General features: G+C 38.9%; 2 protein-coding genes across 3 annotated transcripts; both read left to right on the top strand.

Moving 5' to 3' along the window:
• The first annotated feature begins 746 nt into the window (after positions 1-746).
• Positions 747-4,670, top strand: LOC146665154 (YY1-associated factor 2-like). Its single transcript, XM_085412676.1, has 4 exons — positions 747-900; positions 1,211-1,336; positions 3,379-3,531; positions 3,692-4,670. The coding sequence occupies exons 1-4, from the start codon at positions 875-877 to the stop codon at positions 3,930-3,932; spliced, it is 546 nt and encodes a 181-aa protein (XP_085268802.1). The 5' UTR covers positions 747-874; the 3' UTR covers positions 3,933-4,670.
• Positions 4,671-5,156: 486 nt separating this feature from the next.
• Positions 5,157-14,541, top strand: gxylt1a (glucoside xylosyltransferase 1a). Of its 2 annotated transcripts, XM_085412673.1 has the most exons (8): positions 5,158-5,560; positions 6,024-6,116; positions 6,735-6,921; positions 7,921-8,052; positions 8,141-8,392; positions 8,984-9,107; positions 9,286-9,458; positions 13,402-14,541. In XM_085412673.1, exons 1-8 carry the CDS (start codon positions 5,343-5,345, stop codon positions 13,564-13,566), a joined length of 1,344 nt encoding a protein of 447 aa, XP_085268799.1. In that variant the 5' UTR covers positions 5,158-5,342; the 3' UTR covers positions 13,567-14,541. The 2 variants fall into 2 exon arrangements, with proteins under 2 accessions (XP_085268800.1, XP_085268799.1); XM_085412674.1 differs by lacking the exon at positions 6,024-6,116 and having other exon boundaries at positions 5,157-5,560.

The following is a 14,541-nucleotide window of genomic DNA, read 5'->3' as shown; positions in this document are numbered from 1 at the left end:
CAAATACACTAAATAGATAAGTAAAACAGCCATTTACGAAAATGCACACTTATTTTGCCAACATAAATCATCATAGACGATGGAGATCATATTTTACTAGGGTTTGTGTGTGTGTGAGTGATTTTAAGAGATCATTTACTTCTAGAAAAAAATCAACCAATAATAAATAATGTGATGTATGTGTATTTGTACGTATGTGCTCAAGTACATGTCTATACTTATAGATATCTATTACTTACATAGTAGTAGAATAGTTGAAATGTATTACTTGCATATTTCCACAACCCTGTATCCATAATACATACTGTGTATGCGTGTACATAGAACCTCAGCTACCGTTGTATATATTGTATTGCATTGTATATTGTATTATCTTATTTATTTTGTATTTCTTGACTTTACATTCTTGGTTTACTCTTTTTATTCTTCTGCTATCTGTACCTGAGCTGTGGTAAAGTACACATTTCCCCGCCGTGTGTATTTTGTAGTTTGTGGGGGGGGGGGGGGTATAGCAAAACAGATCGACAGGCTTTTTGGTTGAGTTTTATCTCATAAAATATTAACATTAAAGTGAATTACGCCTAAATATTTTTTTAGTCCTACTCTAAAAGATTCTATTCTTACTTAAAATCCTGTCTCGTACTATATTGAATATACCATAGCATTTATGCATTTCCATGCGGTTTACTGCAGTAATAAGACTTTTAATCACATTTATAGCGCTTGTGATTACATTTAAAGTGATTGGGTAAACCCGCAGCACGTGACCGCCCTTCGACAGGAGTTTCTCCGACAGCTGAGCAGCAGCTAAATGCGTCTTTTCACCTGTAACATCGATCCTTTTCAAGTCCTGTAAGACCGCGATTCTCAAAAAATGGGAGACAAGAAGAGTCCCACGAGGTAAAACTTTCACTAGTGTGTTTGAATTTAGACTTAAACGGACAATTCGTGAAGGCAAAGCACCGTGAATGGATGAAGCCGTTTTACTGAAGTGTTCATGGCGGCTGGCTGCTGGTTTAATACGGGGCAACTGCCTGTGTCAAGTGAAGACTCGCTTTGCTTCACTGACTGCCTTCTGAGCAGAAACTACTTCCTCGAAGGGTTAATTTCCACCAGCGGTAACCTTAGTCGCACACGTAGTTGGTGAAATCACCATTCCCGCTGTAAAACTGCCACTGTCCCTCTGTTTTTGTTTTGTTTCTGTCTGAAGGCCAAAGCGGCAATCGAAGCCCTCCTCCGACGATGGTTACTGGGACTGCAGCGTGTGCACATTCAGGAACAGCGCTGAGGCGTTCAAGTGCATGATGTGTGATGTCAGAAAAGGCACGTCAACTCGGTAAGAAAAACTGGACCTACCCCATAACTGCTTTAATTACCCACAGCTGTGCGAAACCTCATTCACGTAGTCGCTTTTCATTCTTTCCTTTTTTCCCCAATTTTTTTCTTTTTTACATTTGTGATGTTGACGCGTGACAACTTTATTTAGGCGTTTTTATTGGTGGCTGGGCTTACGACCTTAGTATTTCCCTTTGTTTTGTTTTATTACATTCAATTGAATTATACTTTAATTTGTAGTTGTAATATTGTGTCCACCTCATTCATAGTACAGAGGACACACCAAATTTTAATTATCTCTCATTATGGTACAGCTCTACAGCCTTACATAACCTTCCAAAATACTTAAATCAGAATAAAGCCAACCACTCTCCAATCAGATCAATATTTAACACATTGTCAGACTATGTCATATACTATATGACATATAGTATAATATGTCAATGTCATAGGCCCGTATGAGGAAGCAGGATTTCAATTTATTGGGGGGGGTTGGGTAGCTTTAAATAGGCTAAATTTTATTAGTCCTTTTTGTTCCAGTCTTTTTGACCAAAGCATTTGAAATCTTACCTATTGTGTCTGGTAGTCTACAGTTATTTTTTTATCTCACATCGCTGATTTTTTTCTAAAATTATAGTCTACTCTTCCTTTTGTACATCAACCGCTCAGTTGAAGTGTGACTGCCAGATCACAATGCCACCTCTTTCATGTAAGCACGCTTATACCTAAATCAGGAAACCTTGGACTAAATTTAGCAAGTTGATAATCAGTTTCCTGTGACCACTTATCTTGATCACCATTGTTAGGATAACTGAAATTAGGTAACGGATGGATACCATGGGTATGTTGAACTTGCTTCATAGTACTTTCCAGTTTCTACACTGGCCATGTGTCTGCAGGTGTAAACATAAAGCATAGGGTTTGTTCCTTGTGGGAAAGACTACAGAGGAAGAAAATTAATTGCAAAGGTGAGACTGTAAATGTATTTGCTTGGACCAAGAGTCAGGTCAATCCATTACTGAAGGTTACATAGAAGTCTAAAGACATCATGGCAAAATTAGATTGAGAATTGTCACAAAACAAATTCCACAGTGTATTAGAATTGTAACAAGTGCCTTTTTCACTGCCAAATGAAGCCATGGCAATTTGAAGAAGTAGTGAGAGAACAGCAAAAAGTCGCTAAATTTTCAGAGATTAAATTCTGTTGTGGGCGTGAACAGACAAGTCGTCATTTCTATTATACTTCTTAGAAGTCCACCTGATAGGGTGCAAGCGTGCGGCTGTCTGTGTCATTATAGTAAAACTAAAACGTGGCTGTACCATGAGAGCAAAACTCTTTACACGTTTTCCCAGCTGATGTAGACTGAAAGGTTCTTGGTGGAGAAGGAGGGTCTACAGTTGTTGCTCTGTAAAATACATTGCAGAGTTTATCAGAAATGTATATGAATCTGTGAATTCAATCACTGTCGTTTATGTAATATTCTATCTTTTTGTTCCAATGCTCCAGTTAAGCTTCAGCAGTTTAAGATTAAACCTTTGAATGATTCTACTTGCTTGGATAACATCAACTTGTGGAGCCCATTTTAACACACTGATGACAAGAGTTTAACACAAATTTGTTTTAATTACCTAATACACACAGTCAAGCAGTCTAAACCTCTCACTCACCCGACTTACTGGTTGAGTGATCTAAATATTCAGTTTAATTTTATTTATGTTGTACCAAATCACAACAACAGTCACCTCAAAGCATAAGAATATTACAAGGTAAAGACCCTACAATAATACAGAGAAAATCCCAACAATTAGGTAATCCTCCAGGAGCAAGCACTTGGCAACAGTAGGAAAGGAAAAACTCAGTTTTAATAGGAAGAAATCTCAGACAGAACAAGGCTCAGAGAGGGGCAGACATCTCCGTCGACAGGTTGGGGGGTCAGGGGAGGAAGACAGGGCATTAGTGACACTGTGGAAGAGAGGCAGAGATTAATAATTGATATAACTCCAAGTTTTGTTTTTTTTTGTTGTTTTGTTTTGTTTTTTTAGAAAACCCCGGCCTGTTTCTCAGCTGGTTGCACAGCAAGTAAATCAGCAGTTTCCCCCACCAACACATCCCAAAAAGGAGAAGAAAGAAAAATCAGAGAAAGACAAAAGTGATAAAGAACCTACACTGAAAAAGAAGGGCTATAAAAAGATGAGGTAAAGAATTTGTTTTCCAAAGAAATCAATGAATGGGTCACTCTATTTAGTAATCCTTGATTTATTTTCTTTTTTGCTTTTCCTTTTCTTTTGCTACTGAAATGTTTTTTTACCCTTTAAGCTGTACTTAGACCCCATTTGTTTTGGGTTGCTTCAACAGGCCAAGGTTAAAAAACATAGACAGGAGCAGCGCCCAGCATCTGGAGGTCACAGTTGGAGACTTGACTGTAATAATCACAGACTTTAAGGAGAAAGCCAAACCCACATCCACTCCAGTAACCACTGCCTCAGGAGACCAACACAATCTGAGCGGCTCAAGTTCTGATAATACTGAACGAGGTGTCTCCAGATGCTCTTCGCCCCGTGGGGAAAGCTCGTCAGTTAACGGAGAGACTCACTAACATCCACAGCCCTGGTCAGCACAACCCATTCTCCTGCACTCTCAACAACCTCAGTCAGAGATTAAACTTCAAAATGCACATTATTTTAATAATACTATATATGCCACTATGATAGCATTCACTTTTTTTCCCCAGTGCCTTCCAATAGTAAAACAATTCAGGAGTCAATATGTAAGGTGTCTGCTTGGTTCAAAGACCTGTTGCAGCAAAATCTATCATGATGAACTGAGAAAAGGAACTGTAGCATTAAATCCTGGACGTCAGAGGAACTGCGCCACGTGCTGTGGCAACTTGCGTTTAACACCTCAGTGTCACACAAGCATCGCTTTCAGTTTGTCGTTACAGCACAGATTAAATGATGTATTGTGGAAGAAATGTGTCTTCATCTCACAATTGTAGCTCATCCTCTGAAAATTGTTGTGTTTTGCACTTAATGTCAACCTTTGTTGATGAGAATGTTTCTGGGTTTTTTTTGTTGTTGTTTTTTTTAAAAAAAAAAAAAGCATTATAATTTTACCATTATCATAAATCATAACACTGTTGGTTTTTCTGGCCTTATCCGGCTGTCATTGTTTTTAATCCCGTTGAATGCAATAAATGTTTACTGTGTAACTTTTTAGTACAAATATTGATGAGCTATTCTCGGTATGCTTCTCCTTCACTTGGTAGAGTTGAGCATGATCTAATCTATAGACTGGTTTATATTGTAAAATGATGTTGAATAAAGTAAGTTGTAGATATTTGGCTATTTTTGTTTTTAATGATCAAAAAGAACTTAAATAAATTTCTGCAGTTAATGAACACAAATGCAATTTTGAGATGCTTTCATCTTTCCACCTGTTTATTCACACCCGCACGCACACACACGCCTCCCTGCTTTTCAGAGAAGTATTGCACATTTGACACGGATATAAAATATGGCGCATTAATGCATTAAAAATACTGCTTATACACCAGTAACTACAGGAGATTTAAATATGTACCACCACTTCATAAAGGAGACTATTTTGTCTAAGCTTTTAAGTTTAAAACTTCATTATTCGTGTATTCAGTTGGCGCTTTGAGCGTTCCCTGAATTTCGTTCAAGAAGGAATGATACTGATTGTAGAATCGTTATGGGTTTTTGGTTTTTTTTCTACAATGTGTGCTGTAATTGTGAATGACTCCACCTCTGCCCTGCATGTGCCACTTACTACTGTAAACTGTGGCGCAGTGTGGGTACATGGCTGATAAGACAAAACACGTGTAACAGAAGTGGGTGGGGCTGAAACTGTAAACACCAACTGTGCCTGTCTGCTTACTTTCTGACTTAATAATGCGATAAAGTAGCTAGCTGGTGATATGTCGTGTGATAGCTAGCTAAGCTTAACATGAAAATGTTTCTTTAACCTATAAAATCTGAAGCGCAAGATGCGATGCTATCTTCACACATTTCTCCTGTGCATGATCTTCGTCTTCTTTTCCTTTTTGTATGTGTTCAATCAGCTAGCCTCCACCTTAGAGGACAGAGACGGGTGGACAGTAAAAGAACACGGAATACCCGGCAGGAAAAGTCATGACACCGGGCACCTTCTCAGGAAAAGGCCAGGCCTGGAAGGCCTCCGAGACCGCGAAGAAGGGCTTGACAGGTAGCTTAGCTAGCTGTGTCAACCAATTTTACACTTAAACTACAAAAATTAGTAGAAGTTAGCTTTACCTGTTTGTTACAGCTTCATTTGCACCTTTAGCATATCGCTGCAGTTTAACGTTAGTTTACTTGCTTCAGCTAGCGTGTACGAGCCGATACATGTATTGTAAAACCTAGTTTACGTTAGCCAGCTACCAAACAAATAGTAATTTGGCGTGTTTTGGATAAGTTAAAAATGTTCAGTGTTTTAGTTGTGCTGTTTTTCACCACATAATCTGAAAACAACCATTAGCTACCACCTGTTAGCTTGCTAGATAACCGATAAGCTTAAGGTTAGCTTTAGGCTGGATTTAAAGAACCGCCACATGTTAAACAAATCTTAATGAAAATCGCAAAACACTACTGATATCCGAGAGAGAGATTTGATTCTGAGGATCCAAAAGATGATGTTTCTATTCTGTCAGGTGTAAGTCACAGTCAGTTTCTTACTGGAATCCATATTGGAGACTGCCTGCTGATGTTTGTGGAGTGAACTGCTTATTGGAATCATCTTTTAGGTATGCCTGATTTTGTGAAACTATGAATGATACATGTTGCAATAATCAACTGCCTCCAGCTTTACACTTTTCACCTACTTCGTAGATCCACAGTTCAGAGTACATGCTTGATAACTGCTGCATCCACAGTGTTCTGTGTGACTGTTTTTGAGTTTTTGCATTCCTGCTACTAGCACAGCATTAAAGCATTAAATCTTTCATTTTATGTATAATAAAAGGTTTTTTGTGGTATAATTTAATCAAGGCTGGAAACAACCAGTTCAAATTTGAGGTCTGAATAAAATATAACATTTTGCTTATTGTATTTGTGTTAATGGGCTTTCCATACAGTAAACATTTCTGTGCATACATGGAAATGATTGAATATGACAGGCTACATTCATTATGTCCAAACGTGAAAGCAGTAATTCACAAGAAGCACTTGAAGGCAGCAAAAAGTATGAATGACTGTTCTCTTCTGAGTCCCTCTGTTAAATCTAATGACAGTTCCAATCCTACAGGGCTGAGTACCAGTCAGCCGAGACTCACTTTTTCTTTTGCACTTGCCAGTGTATCCATTCTAATGTAAAAATAAACACCTAAATTTTTTTCTTCTTCCACCTCTCTCTTGACTCTTAGTGAGCGGTCAAACTCTGCAGTGAAGGCAGAAAGCAGGGATGAGAGGAGTCACCTGGCTGTTGTGGCCTGTGGCCCCAGGCTAGAGGAAACAATCACCATGTTGAAGTCTGCTGTTCTCTTCAGCAAAAAGCCTCTGCACTTTTACATCTTTGCTGAGGATGAACTTCACAAGAGTTTCAGAAACACTGTAAGCATATGTGGTTTCATTTGCTATGTTTCTCAACCCATCTCAACTCATAGCCCAACTGTTCCTTTGGAGTTTTTTTTATTCATGCTGTGCAACTTCACAACAATGGTCATCTCAGGCCCCTTTACAGTACAGAGAAATCTTTAATTGTGTTTGAGAAAACACTTGGAAACCAGCAAGTAAAAAACAAACAAACAAAAAGGATTAGCGTTACTAAATGTATCTTGAAAGGTATCCTAGCAGCCTTGGCCTGTAGAAACATACCTGAGGATTAATTCAGAGTCACCTTAGTGAGCTATAACAATACAAGGCTCAACAGATCTATGGCTTTTTGGCAGCTTAGCTACAATGCTATAAAGAAACCTGAGGTTGGTCTTGTTTTCCGGTGGAAATACCAGGTTTCCATGGCAGGTAACTTTTGTCACTTTCTGTTCCTGTTTTCAAGATATCTGCTTTAAAACAGCAGTCCCCAACCGTTTTTGCGCCACAGACTTGTTTATGTCCAACTATTTTTTCACTGAGTGGCCTTTAAGGTGTCGTGGATAAATACAACAAAATAAAACCAGTACCAAAAAAAATTTATTCATAACACATGGGAAAAGACCCAGGGAAACAGAGCTAATGATAAAAAAAACATAATGATAAAAACGCGGAAAACCATAAATTTCACACCCGAGCCTCAACTCTCGCAGCCCAGTACCAAACAACTCACAGACTCGTACCAGTCCGTGGCCCGGGGGTTGGGGGCCGCTGCTTAAAAACACACATTTGCAAACTGTATCAAGGAGCTAGTCTTCTACAATTCATTGTTTTCAGAGGAGAAACAGCATTAAGTGTCCAGTTATGACTAAGTAAGGAAGAAAGTAAAGTCTTTACCCAGTTTTTGGTGCTTTTTGTTCTAAAGACAAAGATGCATAATGAATGAAAGAGCTCAAAAAGAGATGCAATTAAACATTAGTGCTTTTCTGTTTTTTGTTTGGTTTTTTTTTATTTTTTCAGCTGGAATCGTGGCCTCGGAGAGTTCGGGCAAGGTTTAATTCCAGCATCTACCCTATCACTTTTCCCAAGGAGAATGCAAGAGAATGGAAGAAACTCTTCAAACCCTGTGCCTCTCAGAGGCTTTTTCTGCCAGTAGGTATCTTTTTACATTCAGATAGCTTAATACAGTAATGCTTTTTCAGAATATACTAATCTTTTTTTTTCTATATGTCTTTTGCAGCTGATTCTGAAGGAGGTAGACTCCTTGCTTTATGTAGATACAGACATTATTTTTCTGCAGCCAGTAGAAGACATGTGGGCTCTGCTTTCTCAGTTCAATTCAAGGCAATTAGCTGCCATGGCTCCAGAACATGAGGAACCACGTATCGGCTGGTACAATCGTTTTGCCCGCCACCCTTACTACGGCAAGACAGGCATCAACTCAGGGGTCATGCTCATGAACATGACACGCCTCAGGGAAAAATTTTTCAAGGTAAAGATAAATCTGTTGCTTATTAACCAGCCTAATGGTTATACCGCATTGTGTCATGATATATGTGAAAGTGTATCAGCTATTAAAAAGGGTTTGGTCATGATATACATTTATTTGTATTTGTTTTAAATGTTATATACCTATGTGGTATGTGACTTTTGTTGCCATGATGCCAGCTCTCTCTTGGAAATGAGATTTTTAATCTGAATGAGATTTTTTACCTGGATAAATAAAGGATTAATAAAATGGCCTTTAATATACAATATCTAAATAAGTACTGTTTTTAAAACAAGGACTGCATTAGGCATGTTTTTCTCAATTCCGTGTTAGTTTTGCATTTTGACTGAAACCTCTAGAGCTGTCTAATGTTCTTAAATCCTTAGAAGTAGCTGTTCTGCACCACTAAAATTGACCAGCTGAGGTCACTCTTGTAATTCAATGCTAAAGCTTCCTAGAGAGCTCGCTGACAGACAGTCCCTTTCCTTTGCGTGGATGGGAAGTGTTCCCCAAATGATTGATTGGCTAAAATGGCATGTTTATGGTTTCTAGAATCAAAATGACACACATCCCTTCTGCGTTTTGTCGTTCCAGAATGACATGACAACAGTTACACTAAAGTGGGAGGAAATGTTGATGCCCCTTCTCCAGAAGTATAAGCTCAACATCACCTGGGGTGACCAGGACCTTCTTAATATCATATTCCACCATAACCCAGGTTAGTGCAACCACATACATGGCGTTATTGTGTGTCATGATAGTTAAGTCAGACCAGCAGACAAAGATTAATTAAAGAAGCTTCTTCTTTTGGATGTTTACTGTCAAGTACAAATTTCAGGGATTTCAATGGTTTTCTTTTGAATCATTGTCAACCCACTCATCTTACTGTGTTACAGAAAGCCTGTATATGTTTCCCTGCCAGTGGAACTACCGTCCAGACCACTGTATCTATGGCAGCAACTGTCAACAGGCTGAACAAGAAGGTGTCTTTATTCTCCATGGTAACAGAGGAGTTTATCATGACGACAAACAGCCAGCATTTCGAGCTGTCTATGAAGCAATTCAGAAGGTACGGGCATCTTCACAGAAGTCTACCTTACCTTACAAGGGGAACAAATATTCAAGTGTCCTTCCTTCTTACGGAAAACTCTGTTCAGTGAAGTATATGAGACACAGCATGCAAGAAAGTCAGCCAAAGACGCAGATTGAGAATCCAAGCTGTACACTAAAGTAGCTAAGAAATGTTGCTACAAAGAACAGCTGCACTTATTGTCAGTGTTTCAGTGGTTCACAGTTTGCAAATATCCCTCAAAACTATGTCAAGAAATGTAATTTATTGAACGGTTTCCGAAGCACAGACTCCAAATAAACAGCAAATATTTTGCCCCGAGTCTTCATCAAGGAAACCTCTCGGCTGCGAGGGTAAACCCCCTGCTCGGGACAGCCGCACACGCCTGGGGGTGGGACCTGGCAGTCAGCCAGTGAAATTTGCCCGTTCAGTGATGCTGCCGACTCTTCCATCTTTGGCTTGGGGCGTTAACGTTGTGTGGATTGTGATCGATCAGTGGTTTCTTGTAAACCTAATGGGGTTTTTATCAGAAGTTTAATCATTTAGAAACACGTTACAAGTGTCTGTTTATTTCTTGGAATCTTTAAACCGCAATCATTCAAAGAACAGACACAGTTTTAATTCATAGAAAATAAACAGATCATGAAATCATTTTTATTTGCATGTTAATTTAGAAGTTTTCAAATGTAAGAAATATTTTAAAAAATCAAATATGAAAATTAGCCACATATCTGAAGGTATTAAAACATTTATTCTTCCAAAGGTTTACAACACATTCTTGAAATAACTGACTGGAAAAAGTTAGAAGATATTTAATATATCATGGGACATGTTTATTCTTGTGAGAAATTGCTTTTTGAGGGCAGTTTTGTAGGAAGACCAGATTATTTTGGAGAAACATTTGCCAGTTATTACATTATCAATAAGCACTGCAGGTCAGTGCTTTTCTCTTATAGATGCTTCCATCCACGAGTGCTTAATCAATAGCCTGTTAAACATTTTCATCATCCTGTCTTTGGTCTTCCAAACCAGGCATGTCGGCTCCATCCAGTTTTAGTCAGTGAAACGGTTGCTTGGTATCCTATTAACTGCAAGGTTAAAAATTCAAGCCAAAGTTGTTGCTTCTCAACATTTAAGGCATTTATTCAAACATTTTCACATGCAGTTTAGACAAAGAGGTCATTTCACTTAGATTTTATACCACTGTGAACACAAATGCCTGACAAATCTACGCAAATCTGAATTTATTTAACTACTATTGAATGTGGCTGCTTTCCAGAAAAAGGCTTTTTGTCACTTTGTCCACAAATTGGGTGAAAGGACTGAAACCAATTGTCTGTCAATATTTTTCACTTTGTTAAGACTGACTGTATATCTTTAAATACAGGTCACAAACATGTATTTTAACCATCTAGATCATTTCTTCAGGGTTGTGAAGATTTACAGCTCCTCTGGCTATGCTGTGTTTGGGGTTTTTTATGTAATGGAAGACTCATGTCACAGAGTGTGATTTTTTTTTTTTTTCTTTTTTTTTTTTGTTCGGCACTGATGACACAAACAGTGTACACCAATCAGGCTTTAACACTGTGAGCACTGACAGGTGAAGTGAATGACACAGTTTCTTTCAAGCCAGCAGAGGCAGTGTGATGCTCTGTGCAATGTTCTGCTGGGAAACCTTGGGTTCTGCCATCCAAGTGACTGTCACTTTGACATGTACTTAAGCAATACAGCAGACATTGTAAGCTCGTCATGGAAATGGCATTTCCTGGTGGCTGTGTCTTCTTTCAGCAGGATAATGTGCCCTGCCACAATACAAAAGTGGTTCAGGAATAGTTTGAGGTGCGTAATGACTTTAGGGGTTGACTTGGCCTCCAGAACTCAATCTATTCGAGCATCTGTGGGATGTACTGGACAAACAAGTCTGATCCATACAGGACCCACCTTTTAAAGGATGTGTTGCTAACATCTTGGTGTTAGATACCACAGCACACCTTCAGGGGTCAAGTGGACTCCGTGTCTCGATAGGTCTGGCCTCTTTCTGGCAGCAAAATATTAGGCAGGTGGTCATAATGTTATGCCTAATAATGTTCGTAGGATTAGTCTGTTTTTGGTTTTTTTGGTATTTTTTGGGCGTTTTGATGTAAATAACATAGGTGTGATTTTTACCCGTTTGAAACAACTGGCTAGGTCTGATTTTGATTTAACACCTGTAAAAAGTGTCAACATAGCATCTTTAAGTCTGGACACAGGACACCACCTGGAAATAAAGACTGAACAAAAAAGCACCTGGAAACTTGAAATGTGTTTAAGCTTATAGGCCTTGAAAGGCTAAAATGCAGCACTTGTATCATAAGTGAGCAAGCAGAAGAGCCTGAGAGCTCTTTCACTGTTTTGCTGGCAGCTCCCCTGCGATCTGCTCATTTTGATTTCAGCTTACCGGTCAACATGCAGGCAGCTATTGGGGGGAGCAAGGGAAGCTTCATTAGCTGGTCTCCATCCATTACCGCCACAGGGCCGAGCCAGGCCGCTATCAGTGCGGGCAATGTTCTCAGCCATTAAGAAAACGAGCAGGCTTCATTATGGGGGCACTCGGTCCTCATGCTTCCATCAGTCTCTCAGACAGCACAGAAACACATACAGCACATACCATATCCACAAGGTTTTAGGAGGCAGAGGAGTGCTGCGGATTCTCGTTAGTAAGCAAAAAGTTGAGAAGATGTTTCTAAGATAAAGGGCCGTGTTTCACAGTGGCTGTATTGGAAGAGAGATCTGAAGATCTTTTAAAAATGATTCTCCTTTTGTTTTTATCTTTAGCTGTTCTGCTCAAGTTTTCTTTTCTTTTTTTTTTATCAGAGCGTTCAGTTGCTTCAGCTCCACAGTCTCCTCCCACTTTGTTCCCACTCCAGTCTTTTGAGGCTATCATCCCAAAGCTCGGCGCAGGCAATTCTCGAACAAACTCTAATTTCGATCCAACCGAGACCTCCTTAGTCAGCCTAGTTCCCAAGGCAGGCTCTCTCTCAGCCAGCAGAGGAGCTTGCAATAAAGGGCACTACCATTACCCAGCCAAGCCCACAGAAGAGTTGTAAAATTTTTAGTGCTGATGCTAGTTTGAGACATCATGATGGCTGTGTGGACAACGCACCCGCCACATCCACATAAAAATCAATAGGAGGCTGTTAATGGTATTTTATTGCCTTCTGCACTATATGAAAGATAATAAAGAAAGTGCGCTTTGAGTAATGTAATACTTTGCCAAACTCGAGTCAAATAAGACATTGTAAAATAGTGATTTCCCTTATTTACTCGAGCAGTAAAAGATTGGTGCACCTCAATATAAAAGTGAAAGGCACACATTCTTATTTGCATACCGTACGTGACAAAAGCCTTGGCTGCCAATATTCATTCACAGAGGAGGCTGAAAGTTTCTTTTTAAATTTTTTTTCTCCCCCCCTTTGCTGTTTACTTGGCGATACAAAAGCGTACAATAATGAAGCATATCTGGAATGCAGCAGCTGTAGTTTTCCCCGACGCTGTCACGTCTTATTAAGCCCATTTGCGAATAGTTGGGGTAATAGATATTCATCACTCGAACACACTCTGAAGTGACAGATACGAATCAAAAACAGAATGTTATTTTGTCTGGAAGTGACGGTGATAAATGTGGCACTTAATTCATGTGAGATGAATGTAGTTGTCATTGTGCTTTTTCTTTTCTTTAAGCTGTCACAGGAAACAACAGGTATTAAAAACAAACACTTGTGCTGCTTTTATTTATTTATTTTAAAGGCATAAAGGCAGGAGAACGAGAAGAGCTGCATTTTAAGTTGGTGCAGCAGCCGAAAACGACGTGGGCATGGAAAGAATGCAATTAAAAGGCAGTTTTTATTGTTTCATGTCTGAAATGAGGAGTAGGAAAGCTGAACATGTTTACTTTTGATCCTAGTACCAATTCGGCGACAACTTGGAGACCTCGCTGCTTCGACCGCTGGAGACGTCGCTGCAGACAACCACCCACACCTACTGCGGCAGAGCAAGTCACTTGCTTACAAAGAGGTTAAAACAGAGCATCATGTCTGTTCAACAAGACGCCACACAGAGAAGAAGGTGATGATGGGGGTCAGCAGGTGTAACATCAAAGAAACGGTGCCTAACATCTCTTAGGTGAGACTAGCTCTTCCTTTGTTGACAGTGAGCTGGATCAAAAACAGACTCGGGTTAACAACGAGTCATCATTTGTTTACAAACAGTCTATCAAGACACTGGGAATGCAGAAGGGTAACCTGTTTTGAGATTGTATTTATTTTATTTTGTCATTTTATTCTAAAGCCAGTGTTGGTGCATATCCATCAAATGAACACAATGGGTGTTAAATGTGGTATAACTGTAGTGGACAGTGCACTGATGCCACTTTGCCCTGCAGAGATTTTTGGACTTCATGGCCAAAAAGAAAAAAATGTTTTCTGTATGTCAGACAATCAGTTTGTATTTTTGTTTTATTTTAGAAGCTACAATCACTTTTCATTTCTGTACTGATTTTTATGAATAAAAAAAGACTTATCAAGAGTATTTTATTAGATTTTTATATTCATTTCTACTCCAGTTTATTTCACAGAAAAGGGATGCTGTCATTTTCAGGTACTATTTTCCGCTACTGTAGATGAGAATGTTCTTCTGAGGAAAGCACTCATTGAGAATATTTTAAACATTTTCATCAGTATTTATTTTTGTTGGATATGTGCATCTGGAAGAAATTTTGATGTCTGTCTTAAGTTTTTAACAGGGGTCTGTCATTTCATGTACTTTGATATGGTAGTTTTCAATACGTCGTGTATTGTATATTGTCATAGCATATCTTTCTTTTCATTAACTTTACAAGTAACGACACATTGTCTTATTACGGTACAATATATGGGACTGTTGTTTTTAATTAAACCAGCTGGCATGAATGTGTATGTTAAAAAAAACCGCACAGCTGATTTAAGAAAGCAATGATTGTAACAGATGTTTGAACATTTTACTGCAAAACTGGAGTAAATATTTTAAATGCATCTCAGTTGTATGCTAAATAAATGTTTTATAAATA

This window comes from Rhamphochromis longiceps, linkage group LG7 (assembly GCF_057381845.1).
Source record: "Rhamphochromis longiceps isolate RC_006_pf linkage group LG7, R_longiceps_female_GT1.1, whole genome shotgun sequence".
Taxonomy (NCBI): Eukaryota; Metazoa; Chordata; class Actinopteri; order Cichliformes; family Cichlidae; genus Rhamphochromis; species Rhamphochromis longiceps.
The sequence above is the reverse complement of the archived record's forward strand: the minus strand, read 5'-3'. Positions and strand labels throughout refer to the sequence as shown.

Excerpts from the sequence above, each read along its gene's own strand:
- gxylt1a (XM_085412673.1), top strand. The coding sequence starts at position 5,343 with ATGCGATGCTATCTTCACACATTTCTCCTGTGCATGATCTTCGTCTTC. Across the intron at positions 9,108-9,285 it reads CATATTCCACCATAACCCAG|AAAGCCTGTATATGTTTCCC; the intron begins GTTAGTGCAACC and ends ACTGTGTTACAG. Across the intron at positions 9,459-13,401 it reads TCTATGAAGCAATTCAGAAG|TACCAATTCGGCGACAACTT; the intron begins GTACGGGCATCT and ends TTTTGATCCTAG.
- LOC146665154 (XM_085412676.1), top strand. The coding sequence starts at position 875 with ATGGGAGACAAGAAGAGTCCCACGAG. Across the intron at positions 901-1,210 it reads GACAAGAAGAGTCCCACGAG|GCCAAAGCGGCAATCGAAGC; the intron begins GTAAAACTTTCA and ends TTCTGTCTGAAG. Across the intron at positions 1,337-3,378 it reads AGAAAAGGCACGTCAACTCG|AAAACCCCGGCCTGTTTCTC; the intron begins GTAAGAAAAACT and ends TTGTTTTTTTAG.